Source organism: Grammomys surdaster, unplaced genomic scaffold (genome assembly GCF_004785775.1).
Source record: "Grammomys surdaster isolate TR1022 unplaced genomic scaffold, NIH_TR_1.0 125672, whole genome shotgun sequence".
Lineage (NCBI taxonomy): Eukaryota > Metazoa > Chordata > Mammalia > Rodentia > Muridae > Grammomys > Grammomys surdaster.
The window spans coordinates 561,609-577,983 of NW_021620509.1; the positions used below are offsets into that span (position 1 = coordinate 561,609).

Sequence of the window (16,375 nt, forward strand, 5' to 3'; positions counted from 1 at the left end):
GAAAAAAAAATTGGTTGCTCAGCTTTGATACTGCTGACTCGGCCAGGTGCTTCCTGTTCACCAAAATCTCAAACAACAGCTGTGGCTCTACCCACCAAAAGTCACAAGGAAGTGGCACCACTCCAAAACCAAATGTATACATTCATTGAAATGGCTCAGATACTGTTTCAACCCATCTTCAGAGCTCTTAGGATCCATGAGAATCCAGCATGCACACAGTCCTGCGGCCTCAAGCAGTACTAAGGGGTGTGGCCTCTGCCGCACTGCTCAGTGCCCTGTCCTTGACATTCTTTGGGCAGAGGAGAGCCAAGTGATGGGGACGGGCAACCTGCAGTCTACCAAGGGCATGGCATAAATCCACCAGACCTAGACCTCTCTGCCATCGATGGTAAGTGCTTTCTTTATTTTAGGGTGAAGCTTGCAAGGATGGTCCCCAACCTTGGATGGCCCTGTTGCTAGTTTGAGGCACTCTGAGAGCAGCATGTACCTTTCATGCAAACCAAGCCTGGGATTGTGAGTCTCAATGTGGTCCCAGCACACTGAGGTCTGATCTCCTGCCGGGTGGGTGGCAGCAGCAGGTACAGGTCCCAGGTGGGGTGGCAGCTGCAGGTGTAGGTCCTAGGCATTGCTGGGATAGGAGGATTGAGTCTTAGGCCAGCCTGGGCTACCTCTTCAAAAACCAATTGGAAAACACTCTTTTAAAATAAACAAAATGGCCTTTATTTCAGACAAAACCATGTCCAGGAAGGCTTCCCGGCTAGACAGGGAAATGACAGACAAAGCTAAGTCCACATCCTTCGCTAGCTGTGACAAAACAGGAATCCTTCGAAAGAAGAGACGGGTGAGTGTGGGGACAGACAGCAGGTCTCACTCCCTGCACCCAGGGCTCCAAGGGCAGATGTGACTGGTCTTCCTGGGTGGAGACCAGGGTTATGGTGCTCATGGGTCCTCGCTCAGGTCAGTGTACCCACATAGTGAGCAGAGGCACCCATAATCGTATCTCAGGCAAGATGAGTGTGGCTCCATCCCAGCCCTGCAGACATGTTCTATTGGAACCTATAAAGCACACAGAAGTGGGGGTGCTGCCATGGGTAGAGCCAGGTCCACTGGGAACTGAAGATCTGGACCCCTGCAGGATCTGCAGGAAACCATAGACATGATGGAGTCGCAGACACTGCTGATGACCCCGCTGTCTGTGAAGGTGAGCATAGCTCAGCCTCATGAGCACCTGTATGTGTCTCTGTCATCTCTCCACCCCACTTGAGTCGGTCTTGTGCCCACAGATGGAGAACAACCTGGTTGTGCTGGAGGAGAAGGCGGAGAAGGACTTGGCAGCCATGTGCCATGAGAAGGAGAGGCTGCAGAGGCAGGCACTGGAGCTGCGAAGCCAGCTGCTTCTCCGACAGAAACAGTAGGAGCTGGCCGCTGCCCTTGATGCCCAGGTGAATCTGAGCATGCTCCTGAAGCCCCCAGGGGATACGAGGGAGGGAGAATCAGCGTGTCACCATTTGTACTCTGACCACTGCTCAGGCTCCTGGTGTCAGCATGATGCTGTGTTAGGAAGTTGGAGGGGAAAGGTCTGACTTACACTCCCACATCACTGTTCATCACTGAAGGAGGTCAGGACAGGAACTCACACAGGGCAGGGACCTGGAGGCAGGAGCTCTGATGTAGAGGCCATGAAAGAGTCCTGCTTATTGGCTTGCACCCCATGGCTTGCTCAGCCTGCTTTCTTATAGAACCCAGGACCACCAGCCCAGGGATGGCACCACCCACAATGGGCTGGGCCCTCCCCATCAGTAATTGAGAAAATGCTTTATAGGTGGATCTTGTGGAGGCATTGCCTGGACAGGCTGGTCCATGAGGCTGGAGACATGCAGTGCCAGGGCAGGGCTTAGCATAATCGAGGCCTATTCCAACTCTCAGATAGTCCCTTTCTGTGGGGTGAGCACGTCATGTCTTATATGTGTCCCCTCCCACCTGCAGATTGAGGTGCTGAGCCCTCTTCAGCCTGTGTTAGAGCGCTTCATAGAGGAATATAAGACACTGGGCAGAGCCCTGGACACCACACGACACGAGCTGCCCACACAGGCTGTCCACATGGAAGGAAGTGGGCAGGAGCTCCTAGGTAGGCATCTCCATGGCAGGAAGGAGCCCCAAGGCCCACATGTGACATCCTCGGGGCCTCAGCTCTGGTGTGGTATCAGAACCCATGTCCTCACCTGTGTATGTAGGTCATTGGCAACTGAATAAGAGATTCTGTCCCCGGGCTGCTGACCTCACAGTTGGAAGGCGCTTGGGGGAAGGGGTTCCTGAACTGGTCCTGAGCCCTGGGCCCTACCAGTGGGGTAGGGGTGTTGGTGAGGAGGTCACTGGTAGACCAGTGGGCTACATGCACTTCGGTGATCCTCTGGAGCAGCCCTCCTGAGGGGGATGGTTTAGCTGCATAGGGTTTGCTTACTGCTCTCTTACCCTCATGTCTAGTGCAGGCTTGAGCCTGGGACACTGGTGGCTTTCAGAGAATCAACACCTCCTACAGCTGTTGCAGGTGCCAGAAGTTTGGTACTTTGTAACAGGAGGCCAGGAAGGTCCAACAGATGAACAGAGGATGAGAGAGAACAGGAGAGCAACTGGCAGCCTCCCTTGGCCCACAGGGAGCCCTCCTGGGCAGCCATCTGTGCAGGTGTTCCCTGTGCACCCCAGCCCTGGTCATTCACTTTCCAGCCTGTGACTTGGCATTCACACTTGCAGGGACAAGTGATATCTCTGCTGAAGTGCCTCTCTCCCTTTCCCCTTTATCTCTGGAATGTAAGAGAAGAGCCAACCCGACCGCCAACACCAACCTCAACTCCAATCCCAACCCCAACACAGCACAAACAAACGTTGCTTTGGGGACCAGAGACCTGCTACTAATGACCCGTGTCTCCACAGATGATCTGCAGCCAGCCCTGAGGACCACCCTGCAGCTCCTGGGTGATCTGAGCATCTGCTCCCCAGAAGCCAGTGTACAGGTGCAGGGAGCCAGCACACAGCAGCCTGGAGCCAGTGCACAGCTGAATTGTTGGCTGAAGGAACTGAAGGGCTTGGTTGCTGAGAAAGACCTGGAGCTCGGCAGGTGTGGGGCTGGCCTCCCTCTCTAACCTCCCCCCACTCCCTCTGTTGTGCTCCTCCATCCTCTCCTTTCTCTTCTGTTGGGGCGCTGGGATGGAACCCCACCCATCTCAGTTGAAAGCTGGTTCTGTCTGGCTTTGAACTTATAGCAATCCTCCTGCTTCAGCTTGCAGACTTCTGTTACACCAGGCATACACCACCACATCTAGCCCTAGCTATTGTGGGTTGCAATTTTGTCCTCATGCCTATACCTCTGTGTGTGTGTGTGTGTGTGTGAGAGAGAGAGAGAGAGAGACAGAGACAGAGAGACAGAGACAGAGAGAGACAGACAGGAAGGGAGGGAAGGAGGGAGGGAGGGAGAGAGAGAGAGAGAGAGAGAGAGAGAGAGAGAATTTGGAATTTGTGTTTTGGGTGTTTGAGCGCATACATGATGCCAGGGCATGAGTGTGGAGGCCAGAGGACAGCTTTGAGAGTCTGTTCTGTCTTTCAACTATGTGGGTCCCAGGGATCAAAATGAGGTCAGCAGGCAGGATTGGCAGCTAGCACCTTCACCCACTGAACTATTTTGTCCACCCCAAAAGAATCTTGCTCTGTTTGCTCTCATGATGTAAAACACATTTAAGGAAATGGATGCCTAAAGGACTCTGCAGGACTCTGAAGCATGCCATACCCACCACTGTCCTACAGGGTAGGTCAGCCATCACTCACATGGACAGGGGAGGCGGGGTCTTTGTGTTGCTCCCATTGTCTGGCCAGTACACAGTTTGTCTGAATCCTGAGCGGTACAGCAGATGCGCCGGCATCCACATTGTGGCTCATGCCCTCAGTCACCTAGAGCCTGCTAAAGTCTATGTGGACGCCTGGCCATTGGATAAAGGGATAGATAGAAGGCATGGCCATGTAGTGACGGGCTGAGGCTCACCTCTTGGGTTTGCTCCAACAAAGTGTCCTCACATAAACTTTGCTCACTGTTGAGGGTGTGGAAGGCATACCACTGAGGTCCAGATACCCAGGAGTCTGGGACAGAATGAAGGCATGCATTCAAGGCTGGCTGCTGCTAGCATTATGGAGAGACTATATGCAGGACTCTTGCTTGCTAGACCTGACAGCAAAGGCCTGCCATCTCAGCTACTTGGAGGGCTGAGGCAGGAGAATAATCAGTTCAGGGTCAGCCTGGGGAACTTGGATGCTTTCTCAAGAAGTAAATAGAGGGAGGGCTGGGAATGGAGAAAACTCAGAGTCAAGAGTTCTTACTCAGCGTGCACAAGATCCTGGATCTGTCTCCAGCAACATGGACACACACATGCACATGTGGACACATACACCTGCCCACCAAGTCTGCAGCCAATTCAAGCAGTCTACCCTGCCTTACAACTTTTGCTCACTTCCAAAGGCACTTGGGGTTATGAGATGGCTCAGCAAATAAATCCTGAAGTCGAGTTCAGTCCCCAGGACTGACATGGAAGGAGAGAACAGACCCCTGTTAGTTGTCCTTTGACCTCCACAGGCAAGCTGTATGTTTTGTGCACCACACACAGGTTTTTTTTTTTAATCTTTTTTTTTAAGGTCTCGATAAAAGAGTTTTGTCTACAGGCAAAACTATTCCTTTCTCTGTCCACAGACTTGTCAGCGAGGTGATGGAACTTTTCTCCCAGGCCAGTAAAGAGGCAGCTTTGATGAACCAGGAAGTCTGGGAAGAGGAAGAGATCACCCTCACCAGCAGCCAGGGGTACTTGAGTAGTCCAGATGCACACAGGGACCACAGCCCTTCCCAGGACAGGACATGACAGCAGGCCTGACCCTTGATTGTATCAGGCAGCCTGTCCTGCCACCAGTGAATACTAGGTGCCCACCGTGTCCTAGCTGCATGTAAATAAATATAAAGGTCACTTTTATTTCCTCAGATGAAGGGTTGAAATGAACGCCTGAGAGCAATACCTCTTGGACTGAATGCTCGTCATCATCTTCTCTGTTCTAACTGTCCCTATGCCTGTGTCTAGAAGCTGCTAGCCTCCCTACAGTCTAATCTTCCAGGCTGACTGACCAACTCTGCTTCTTTCTGCTTCTGATGGAATTGCTCTGCTTGGCCTCATACTGATCTTAGCAGTATGTTCTTCTGGCTCCTTCTCATCCTCTGGCTCGTTCTGTCTTCACCTGTCCCTAACCTGTCTCTGTAAAACCATCCTGGTACAACTGCCATACACACATACCACACCATACCTTTCTTGCTTGCCCCTCTCCTCTCCTCTCCTCTCCTCTCCTCTCCTCTCCTCTCCTCTCCTCTCCTCTCCTCTCCTCTCCTCTCCTCTCTTCTCTCTCCCTCAATGTGTAGAGAGGCCATAGGATTCCCATGCAGAGTAAGATGTCAGTATGTCTGCAGAGGGGGCTGGAGAGATGGCTCAGTGGTTAAGAGCACTGACTGCTCTTCCAGAGGTCATGAGTTCAATTCCCAGCACCCACATGATGGCTCACAACCATCTGTAATGGGATCCGATGCCCTCTTCTGATGTGTCTGAAGATAGTTACAGTGTACTCATATACGTAAAATAATAAATAAATCTCTTTAAAAAAAAAAAAAAGATGTCTGTAGAGAAAGTCTGAACACTCTGATGTACATGGCCAGGAAGGTGGCTCAGCAGGTAAAAGTGCTGGCTGCCATACCTGATGACCTGAGTTTTGTCTCTGAAACCTACAACACATGGTGGAGGAGAGGACACACTCCTGCAAGTTGTCTCAGCTCTACACACTTGGGCTGTCATACATGCACACTGAGCAGATAAATACATTCGTAAGTGAATGTGAAAGGAAATAGGGGCGGGGCTCAGTAGGCTTGCCTAGCATGTACAAGGCCTATCTTTCATCCAAAGGACTGAGAAAACAAATTCTATTTGAAGCAAATGGTCTTTCTAGTTATAATTTCCTAAAACATCCAGCACACTGGGCAAGGCTTGATGGCACAGGCCTTCAATCCCAGCATTTGGGAGGCAGCAGGAGGGTTTTAGGAGGGAAGAGAGTGTAGTCTGCCCAGCAGGATTTGCTCATACTGCACTACAACCTAATGCTATGGGCTGGACCACTTGCAGACCCCTCACCTGAGTCCATCTCTCCTGGCATCTGGAAGATGCTGTCCTTCTAGCAGATCTGAGGTCACTCTTCACAGACCCCACACACTCGAAAGACCAAGGTCCAAGACTGCTGCAGCCTGGGAAGTACATCATCCACACACCTGGAACCCAGCCCTGCTAGCCAGGAGGAGGTCCTGTGCCGCTGCTGTAGAGAACACTGGGTCACTAGTAAGTACAAGCTGATCCCACATCCCCGCAGTCTTTAGCCTTCTGCAGACAATGGAATACAGGGCTAGTTTTTTCTCATGCAGGACCTGGCTACAGGTGACATAGTGGCACAGTTGCCCACCCCCTGAGGCACCAGTAGTCTTCCTGCATCTCACCTTTGGGGTTGGGTGAAGACAAGATACTAATTTTGGACATAAGGGACTGTCATGCATGCCACAACACATGTGTGAGGGTCACAGGTCAAGTTGCTAGAGTGGGTTCTCTCCTACCATGTGAATCCAAGGAATAGAACTCAGGTCCTTAGCCTTTACCACTGAGCCATCTTGCCAGCCCCTGAGAAACTTGTTAAGTGCAGGGACCCCAAGAGCAGAGCTGAGAAGCCAGGTGGGCCTCAGAATCCTCGTTCTCCCCTTGCTGCATCTTAGGACAAAGAGCAGAGGACTGTGAAGGACCCATGTGCCTTTAAAAAAATAAGCATAGAGAGAAGGCAAGTTGGGTCAGTGGGTAGACCCTGCTGTGCATGCTTGAGGACCAGAACCCATAGAAAAGCCAGGGTTGGCATACAGAGGCAGAAGATGCAGGGAACTTGCTGGCAGACCAACCTAATCACAGGCAATGAGTTTCAATCTGCTGAGAAACATAATCTCAAAACCTAAGGTGGAGGCCCATCGAGATGGCTCAGCAGTTAAGAGCATCAGCTGTTCTTGTTGAGGACTGGGGTTCCATCTCCAGCATCCAAATGACACCTCACAACCAGCTGTAACTCCAGTTCCAGGGGATCTTACCCTCTTATGACCTTTGAGGGCAGCAGGCACACATGTAGGCAGAACATGCACACATAAAATATCTTTTTTAAAAAAATTTAAAGGTAGAGAGGGAAATGAATTAGACACCCATCCTTCTTTGGCCTCTTCGTGTACCCACAGGCACATACAATATACATATGCAGACACATGCAAAGAACAAAGGTTTGAAGTTTGACCTTGACAAAATCAGGGTGTCTAGGGCTGGATCCTCTGAAGCTCTAAGAAGGAAACAGCCTCAATTCTGGTTTCTCAGCATCCCCTAGCTAGTGACCTCATAACTCCTCTCAGCCTCCGGATTCTCACATAGCCCAGCCTAGTTCCAAATTCACTACATAGTCAAAGATAATCCTGATCTTCTGATCCTCTTCTCCACCGCCCCTAGTGCTAGAGTGATAGGTTGTAGTACCCAGGCCTTTTACAACGGCAGTTCCAGTGGACCTCAGCTCCACTAATGAAGGTCACACCAACTGCATATCCAAATAAGGTCATGTCCTAAGAGTTCAGGAGGGACATAGTTTAAGGGGAGATCCAGTCAAGCCAGAATGGCCCCTTCCCACCTCAGCTACCAGTCACAGAAGTGTAGAGGAGCAAATGGCAGTCCCTCGGCTTCCAGCCTCCCTGGAGGCCTGAGAGGAGTTGCTGGCTTCTGGCTGGCGACACAACATAGCCCGTACCTTCTCCCTGAACTCGTGGGACACATAGTAGTAGATGAAAGGGTCTATGCAGCTGTTGAGGGTGCTGAGTGCCAGGCTGGGCACATAGGCTCCATAGAGATTGCCCCAGGCCTCAGGGCTTGGGTTTGAATAGTGCAGCACCAGCAGCACATTGCTAGGTGTGAAAGAGGCCACTGCTGAGGACAGTACCAGGGCTGTCAGTCTGAGTGCATGGCTGTAGCGCTGGCCATTGGCCGCCAGTGCACGAAGGGTGGCCCCATAGCACAGGCCCATAGCCAGCAGTGGCACGAAGCAGCCCAGGACAGCCAGGCAGGTGAAGGCCGGTCTCCAGTGGGAGATCTGCTCAGCCAGGGGCAGTGCATCATGACACAGCATGTGATCGGAGCCAGCTAATCGGAAGGTCTGCCGATGCAGAGTGAGAGGCAAGGTCAGGGTGGCTGCGGAGAGCCAGGCCACCAAGCAGAGTCCAGTGGTTAGGCGTTGACCACGCAGTGCCCGGGCCCGCAAAGGATGCACCAAGGCCAGGTATCTGTCCAGGCTGACTGCAGCCAGCAGCAACACTGAACCATACATGTGGCCATAGAGGGCAGCTGTGGCCACCCGGCAGGCAGCCTCCCCAAATGGCCAGCGCTGGCCACGCAAGTGGTAAGCCAATCGTGGTGGCAACACCAGGGCCAACAGCAGGTCAGCCACTGCCAGGTTCATGAGCAGAATGGTGGATGGCAGGCGTGGCACCCTTGTGGCAAGCACCCACAGCGCCAGCCCATTGGCAGGGAGCCCCAGGGCTACCACCAGCCCATAGAGGGCAGGTACCAGCCTCGTGGAGACCCACCCCAGCAGCAGTGCTTGAGAGCTGGCTGGGAGCTCCAGCGTGTCACTGTCGTTGGCACAGAACTTGCCCGGGAAGCCTCGTGGATGAAACTCGTCTGGGCACTTCAACTCTTTGAGTTCTGTGGGACCCAGAGGGCCTTCTGTGGGAGAGAGGGGACCTCAGTCAACCCTGCCCTGCTCTGCCCTGCCTTTAGGAATACAAGATGAAGGGAGAGTGACCTTGAGAGTCTTAGGCATCGTGTGTGCCTCAGCGTCCCGACTCCAGCACTCAGGAACCCTGGGGTGGTAAATGGAAGGACACAGCTCAGCCCCAAAAGGCATGGGGCTCAGGGACCTAAGACTGTAAGCCTGCCCGGCAGAAGCCCCATTTCTGATCCACCCTTTTAAGGGACACAGTCACTCACCATGGCCTCCCTTAGGACTCTCTACATCATCGTAGACGCTGGGGGTCTGGTTGCCCTCCGCCAGGCTGATGCTGAGCCCCAGAACCAGAGGATACAGCAGCGGCCAGCACATGCTGCCAGGATCAGAAGCTTTCTGGCCAGAAGCCTGGGACTTCCTGCCCTGCCAACCCCACCCTCAGCTTCCGGAGCCCTAGTGGAGAGCAACTGTACCTTTGGGAAGATAATCCTATAGCAGAGCTCCCACCCGCATAGACCCATTGGGATCTGCTTGCTCAGCAGAGCCCATGGACGGTCCCTGTGTGCACTCAGGAGATATGGGTATCCTGCCTAGGTCTCTCTCTCCAAAATGCCTCACAAAGAACTGGGCCAAGGATGGGAGAAAAGAGTCCTGGGCTTCAGCGCTACTCCCCCAACCCCCGCCCCACTCCACCCAGCCCAGGAAACATCTGTGGATCAAGTGGCCACTTCCTGCTGGCTAGTCACACAGCTCCTGTTTAGATGACAATCCAGTCTTCCTCCAAGTCACCACCATGTGGGGTTCTTAGCCCTTCCAGAAGCCACCCACTACTTCTATCTGTGGCTGGCAGGACAGTAGCCCATCCCAGTGCCTCCTGGCTCTATCAGAGCAGACTAACAAGGGCCAACAAGATGCCAGCAGGTGAAGAAGGTGCTTGCCACCAAGGCTGAAGGCCTGCATTCAATATGCAGGGCCCACATGGTGGATGGAGAGAGTGAACGCCCACTCTCTGGCTTTGTCTTCTGGTTTCCATGTGTGCATCTTGGCATCTAAACACGCACGGGCACACATACACATAAATTAGAGTGGGCATGGTGACTATACTGGCTGGTTTTGTATCAACTTGACACAAGCTGGAGTTATGACTGAAAAAGGAGCTTCAGTTGAGGAAATGTCTCCATGAGATCCAGCTGTAAGGCATTTTCTCAATTAGTGATCAAGGGGGGAGGGCCAAGCCCACTGTGGGTGGGGCCATCCCTGGGCTGGTGGTCCTGGGTTCTAAAAGAAAACAAGCTGAGCAAGCCAGTGAGTAATATCCCTCCATGGCCTCTGCATCAGCTCCTGCTTCCTGACCTGCTTGAGTTCCAGTCCTGACTTTTGGTGATGAACAGCAATATGGAAGTGTAACCTGAATAAACCCTTTCCTCCCCAACTTGCTTCTTGGTCATGATGTTTGTACAGGAATAAAAACCCTGACTACAACAGTGACACAGCCTTTAATCCCAGCACTCTAGGAAGCCAAGGTAGGCAGATCTCTGTAAGTTCAAAGATAGCCTGATCTATGTAATAAGTTCCATGACAGCTAGGACTACATAGTGAGACCCTGTCGATAGATAGATAGATAGATAGATAGATAGATAGATAGATAGATGGATGGATGGATGGATGGGTGGGTGGATGGATGGATGGATGGACGGACGGACGGACGGACGGACGGACGGACGGACAGACAGACAGACAGACAGGTAGATAGATAGATAGATAGATAGATAGATAGATAGATAGATAGATAGATAGATAGATAGATGTAACAGAAAGCTAAAGCCAAATCAACAATTGTTGCTGTCCAAAGTAACCTAAGTCCTCTTGGGGGATGTGCTGGCTAGTTTTGTGTATCAACTTGACACACACTAAAGTCATCAGAGAGGAAGAAGCCTCAGTTGAGGAAATGTCTCCATGAGATCCAGCTGTAAGGCATTTTCTCAACTAGTGATCAATGGGGGAGGGCCAAGCCCACTGTGGGTGGGGCCATCCCTGGGCTGGTGGTCCTGGGTTCTATAAGAAAGCAGGCTGAGGAGCCATGGGAAGCAAGCCAGGAAGCAGCACCCACCCCTCCATGCCCTCTGCATCAGCTCCTGCCTCAGATTCCTGCCCTGTGTGAGTTCCTGTCCTGATTTCCTTCAATAATGAACAGTGATATGGAAGTATAAGCCAAATAAACTTTTTTCTTCTCAACTTGCTTTTTGGCCACAGGGTTTTGTTGCAGAAATTGAAACCCTAAGATGGGGCCACTCTGCCATTTGGATGCCTCTCTTGTCCCAGCTCCTTGCCAGGAGTAAAGTGAGGTGCAGGAATGAGGCCTCTATGTGAACCTGGGGTCATCTGGGGATAGCTGAGGAGGTCTATGCCCTTCCATAGACCTGACACTGGATGTCTGCTGTAAGGCAGGGTGTGGGGACCCTTGGAGGCACCAGTCACTGGCCCTCAAAGCTAGATGGCCTGACCCCACAGAGGGTTCCTGAGTTGCCTTGGTGTCCTAGACATTTTGGAAAGTTGTCACAGGCACTGTTTAGTCGAGAACCTTGTGTTCAGATGAGGTGGTAGGCACATCTGTCATCTCAGCATTTGGAGGCTGAGGTAGGAGGATTGCAATTTTGAGTGCAGCTTGGGCTATGTGATGACAAACAGTCCACAATACCTGGTGGGGAGAAGATTGGTATGGAGATGTTACTGTGAAAGCATAAGGACCTGAGTTCAAGTTCCCAGCACCCATGTAAGAAAGCTGAGCATGGCAGAGCACAGCTGTAACCCACAGCTGGAGACAGAGGGGTCCTGAAGGTTCACTGGTCAGCACACAGAGCCCATGAGTGAGCTCCAGGCTCAGAGAGACACCCTGTCTCAAAAACAAGGTTGAGTGCTAGGGGATGACACAGCACTCAGACCTCTGCCCTCTGCATGCCCATACACAATGCTTTCCACAAAGGGGTGGGTTGGGGAGGGAGAGAAGAAGAGACTGAGGTTCAGAGAGGCAGGTACACATGTCTGAGGGACTGGAGCTCAGTGCTACATTGCATGCTGAAAACCCAGGTTCATGCCAAGCGAGATTATATATATATGTATATGTGTATATATATATGTATATGTGTGTGTATATATATATATATATATAGCCTGCTTCCAAGGACCCCTGTGCCCTTGGGGGGAAAGGCAAGCCTCAGAGGGTGTGTTGGATTCTGGTGGCCAAAGTCTGGATACACAAAACCAATTTAAGAGGGCAACACAGCCATTTCTAGCCTCATAAGCCCTAAGCTAGCAGGATGTGAGTACTCCTATGGGTAGGCCCTGCGCTGGAGGGAAACAGACCTGGAACGCCAGAGGTGTGGGAGGATCCAGCCTTCTGAGAAGGAACAGCCAGGGAATGGAGGTTTGGTAAGTGTATGTGACCCAAAAGCTTCTGTGTCTGGAGCTAAGGCTAGTCACACACACTTGCACACACATGAATGGGAAGAGGTCTGGACCAGGATGTTTGTGTCCAGGGTGGGGTAGAGGGGAAAGCGGGTGGGGAGGGGTGCTCACCAGGATCAGCACTGAGACATGCAAGGGCAGGGCTTGCTGAGGACAGAAATAGTCTCTGGTCCCCAGCCCTAAATCAGGGAGGGCATTCACCACATCCTAAAGGTAGAAGAACCTTGAGGAGGCCTTAGTATTGAAGTAGACTAAGGCCATCTATGGAATTTACTTCAGACACACCAGAAGAGGGCATCGGATCCTATCACAGATGGTTGTGAGCCACCATGTGGTCGCTGGGAATTGAACTCAGGACCTCTGAAAGAGCAGTCAATGTTCTTAACCACTGCACCATCTCTGCAGCCCCAGCTTTGAACTTTTAAGTTACTGCTACACTGTGTTTTGTGTGACCCAGTCTCAGTCTCCCCCACCACACACATACCTCATGATTTTCTTGGTTGCTGTGGAGACCAATAGAGGGTGTTGAATCCCCTGGAACTGGAGTTATATGGGTGCAATCCTCCAAATAGGTGCTGGGAATCAAAGCTGGGTCCTCTGCAAGAACAGCCAGTGCCCCTAACTACTGAGCCATCTCTCCAGCTCCTCATTATGAACGGTTTCCGTTGCTGACAGTGGTTGGTTTTCTTCTCTTTTTCTCTAGACAGGGTTTTTCTGTGTAGCCCTGGCCATCCTGGAACTCTCTGTAAAGCAAGCTAGCCTCAAACTCAGTGATCCTCCTGCCTCTGCCCAGCACCCTCGGTCGGGGAGGGGGAGGGGCAGGCGGGCACGCTTACAGATCTGCGCCACCACTGCCCAGCCTCAGCACATTTTTTAAAAAGAAATGTTACAACTTAAAGTAGTTTTGTAAGCGAAGCCCAGTGTATGTGACTTTCTTGTCTCCTTCCATCATGTCACGGTACTATCCACACCCCCAGGTTAGTTTGTATAATCCCAACCCAAGTGTAGAAGAGAGATACCTCTATTGGATGTGAAACGATAATTGGAAGAGAATATTCTAGAAGGCACTCCCAGGTTGAGGGAACTGCTCTAAGTTTCTGCCCCTCTGAGGAAGGACTCTGGAGGGGCTACTGATGCCACTTGAGACTTAGCTGTGTGCAAGACCTCCCTGGGACTTTTGTACGAAATGACGAAGGACCCTGAGGCTTGGCGTCAATATTTAACTTTAATGTGCAAATAAATAGATTTAAAAAAAAAACCTACATTCAAAGAGCTGCTGCAAAGGGAGGTCAAAGCTGGAACAGAAATTGCTCAAAAACATTATGGAGCGGATCCCCAGAAGCATGCAAGGGTGCTCGGGCTACCCTCTGGGGAAGGGAGGCCCAGAGGGTCCTAGGCGGCTTGAGGTCCCCACGTGCAACGCCCATCTCAGAAAACTAGGATGTGCCCAAGGTGCCCATGGATCCACTGAGAGGCACACAGCCAGGCCTGGGCAGGCACACCTGCTCCCCAGTGCCCAGGCCCAGGTTCAAAAAAGAAAAAAAAAAAAAAAAAGAAAAAAAAAGGCTCAGGAAACTTCGAGAACAAGTGCTCTCTGAAACCTTGGGTTTGGCACAGCGACATGGCCCTGCAAAGGGGAGTTGTGGGATGGCGGGTGGTTCACGGGCCCACAGGGAGGTCTCTCCCATGGGAAGCCAGGGGAGCTGCTGCTTCAAAAGTCACGACCACTATGAGCACAGGAAGGAATAAATATATGTGTGCGAACATCATCTCGAACTCTGCGGGAAGGAGCCGCCTTACTGGGGACTGTCCCTGTTGTTGCCCGGGGTCTGGCCTGCACTGCCAAGAGCTACAGCTCCTGCTTGCTTGAGGTCAAGGTGCAACCTTGGGCTCAAAGTGACAAAAACCCTCTTGGGAGCAGGATGTGTGCTGTATGGGGGGGTTCATGTGCTGGGGACCCCTCCAGATGCTCAGGGTGAGGCAGGGCGGCGGCTGTACTGCACACGGTAGCGAGTCACCGGCAGCCCATGAACATGCGCGGTCTCGCAGAGCGTCTTGCACGGCACCATGTCCTCCTCTTCCTCACCCATCAGCCAGTCCTGCACCATCCCTGCTGCCGCCACAGTCACATTGTCCTCCAGCCAGCGACCATGCCACTCCTCAAAGTGCCGGTGGTGGCGCAGCAACACCAGGGGCTGCACCTGTGATATATGTGTCTGTAAACTCCTGGGCCCAGGGTGTGGGTCTCCCAGGCTCTGGATTTTGGGGTGAAGGGCTCACGGGTTCAGGGCTAGGGCAGTTGGGCATGGATGTAGCACCTGCTTGGCACGGCATAGTGTCCCACGGCGGTACATGTAGTCCTCGGAGTTGACAATGAACACCATCTTGTGTGTGCCCAGACGGAACCGGCAGTCCACATCGCAAGCGCTCTCCACGCCCATGAGCCGCTTCCAGGAGCTCTTAGCCTCACCGCGCATGGCACGTACCTGCTCACACTGCCAGCGCTTGAACTTCTTCAGGTTCCTGCAGGGACAGGGCCTCGGAGAGGGGACTTGCAGGCTCCAGAGGTCAGGGAGATGATGACGGAGGCCCACCCAGAGCCCAGCATGTGTGATATGTCATCATCCTACCCTCAATTTCTGGAAGCGTCTCCCAGCAGGGCTAGTGGTTACCCCCTCTGCTCCCTGGGGTGGGGGGAGGGGTGCTGTCCTGAGATTGCCCCCTACATTCCCCACACTCCCCACCCCCATGTCATATCTCACTGCACTCCAGGCACTGGCAAGCAGCACACGTGGGAGTCTGCGCTCACCTCTGCAGGAACACCGGCTTCAGCAAGAAGCCTTCAGTAGGTGAGCTGGACGCACCCTCAGTCCCCACGTACTGCTCCACATAGCGAGCCAGGTGCTGGGCGTGGAAGAACACAACCTTTGATAAGGTGGCCCGCCTCTTACCTGGATCTCAAATCATGAGAGTTTGTACTCTAACCCCAAAATATAAGGGAAGCAGCCATGGTTGACAGTTTCATGTGCACACAGAACCTCAGACTGATGCCTTGGGGCTGCAAGGGCTTTGCTGTGAGAGGACACTATGGCCTGATGATACTTAGGTCTGGGACCAGCTTGTCACGCCTCTGTGGGTAAGTCTAGGCAGCCACGTGGTGTTCTCACTTGGGAGGTACATCTTAGTACAGGAAGGTGGACAGTGCAGAGCATCAGAGTATAAAAGGTTAGGGCGTGGCTCAGGGTGGAGCATCTGCCTAGAATCCCCAGTGAGGGCCTGGGGATAGAGCCCCTGCCTAGAACATACTTCCCCCCACCCAAAGGGCTAAGGGCATGTCTGGGCATAGAGTGACAACCTAGAATCCCCCTGTGAAGGGTGGGACAAGTGGCTCAGGGCCTTGCCTAGAGTCTCCTAGGAAGAGGGACCTTTAACCGAGGAAGTGCCTCCATTATAGTAGAGTGTGGACATGTCTGCGAGCCATTTTTATTCCTAATTGATAGAGGGCCCAGCCTACTCTGGGCAGTACCACCCTGCTTATCACAGCAACAGGGAGCAAACCACAACTGTTCCAGACCAACTCCATGAAACATTTTCTTAACACTTGGGAAGGGAAAAGGGCAGGGAGTATGGGCATCACTTGCCTTTGAATGTTGACTTTAGGGGGGAGTGAGTACGTGTTGGAGGGGACTAGTTAAGGAACAGAGGCTGCAGCAGACAGTAGTGGTGTCCTGCTCTTCAAAGAGGTGTATGCAGGGGTGTCCTCAGGTCTAGCCTGTGCTCCCTCACTCCTACCTCCCTGTACTTAGCCAGTTCAGCTGAGGACAGCAAAGTGTGGCCACCAGGGCGCTTGCATTTCATGTACCTCCTGTCTCCAGACTGTCCGGCTCAGAGGAAGGGTGGAGAGGAGGCTTGCTGTGTGTCTAGTTCTGGGCCTCCAGGACCTTGGGACCTATGTGTGACCTCATATGCAAATAAGGTACACACAATCAAGGTGAGTTTGTAGAAGGTGGCAGTCCTCATTTTATATTCTCATTTGCAGCACTGAGGACAGAAC

General features: G+C 52.4%; 3 protein-coding genes across 3 annotated transcripts in view; 1 reads left to right on the top strand and 2 right to left on the bottom strand.

The window, feature by feature from the left end:
• Window positions 1-736: 736 nt before the first annotated feature.
• On the top strand, window positions 737-4,898 carry Haus8 (HAUS augmin like complex subunit 8). Its single transcript, XM_028787792.1, is given in 6 exon segments — window positions 737-841; window positions 1,136-1,201; window positions 1,284-1,442; window positions 1,987-2,128; window positions 2,932-3,115; window positions 4,733-4,898. Coding segments are annotated over 6 exon segments (822 nt in total).
• A 2,349-nt stretch (window positions 4,899-7,247) lies between these two features.
• F2rl3 (F2R like thrombin or trypsin receptor 3) lies at window positions 7,248-9,481 on the bottom strand. Its single transcript, XM_028787803.1, has 2 exons — window positions 9,120-9,481; window positions 7,248-8,855 (listed from the first exon to the last, which is right to left on the bottom strand). The coding sequence occupies exons 1-2, from the start codon at window positions 9,229-9,231 to the stop codon at window positions 7,780-7,782; spliced, it is 1,188 nt and encodes a 395-aa protein (XP_028643636.1). The 5' UTR covers window positions 9,232-9,481; the 3' UTR covers window positions 7,248-7,779.
• A 4,046-nt stretch (window positions 9,482-13,527) lies between these two features.
• The window catches only part of Sin3b (SIN3 transcription regulator family member B), a 33,828-nt gene continuing 30,980 nt past the window's right edge, over window positions 13,528-16,375 (bottom strand). Inside the window, exons 17-19 of the mRNA XM_028787729.1 lie at window positions 15,131-15,225; window positions 14,640-14,844; window positions 13,528-14,522 (exon numbers count right to left, since the gene is read on the bottom strand). Coding sequence (XP_028643562.1) covers window positions 14,292-14,522; window positions 14,640-14,844; window positions 15,131-15,225 — 531 coding nt within the window. The 3' untranslated portion in view covers window positions 13,528-14,291. The remainder of the gene's footprint in view (window positions 14,523-14,639; window positions 14,845-15,130; window positions 15,226-16,375) is intronic.

Excerpts from the sequence above, each read along its gene's own strand:
- F2rl3 (XM_028787803.1), bottom strand. The coding sequence starts at position 9,231 with ATGTGCTGGCCGCTGCTGTATCCTCTGGTTCTGGGGCTCAGCATCAGC. Across the intron at positions 8,856-9,119 it reads GAGTCCTAAGGGAGGCCATG|AAGGCCCTCTGGGTCCCACA; the intron begins GTGAGTGACTGT and ends TCTCTCCCACAG.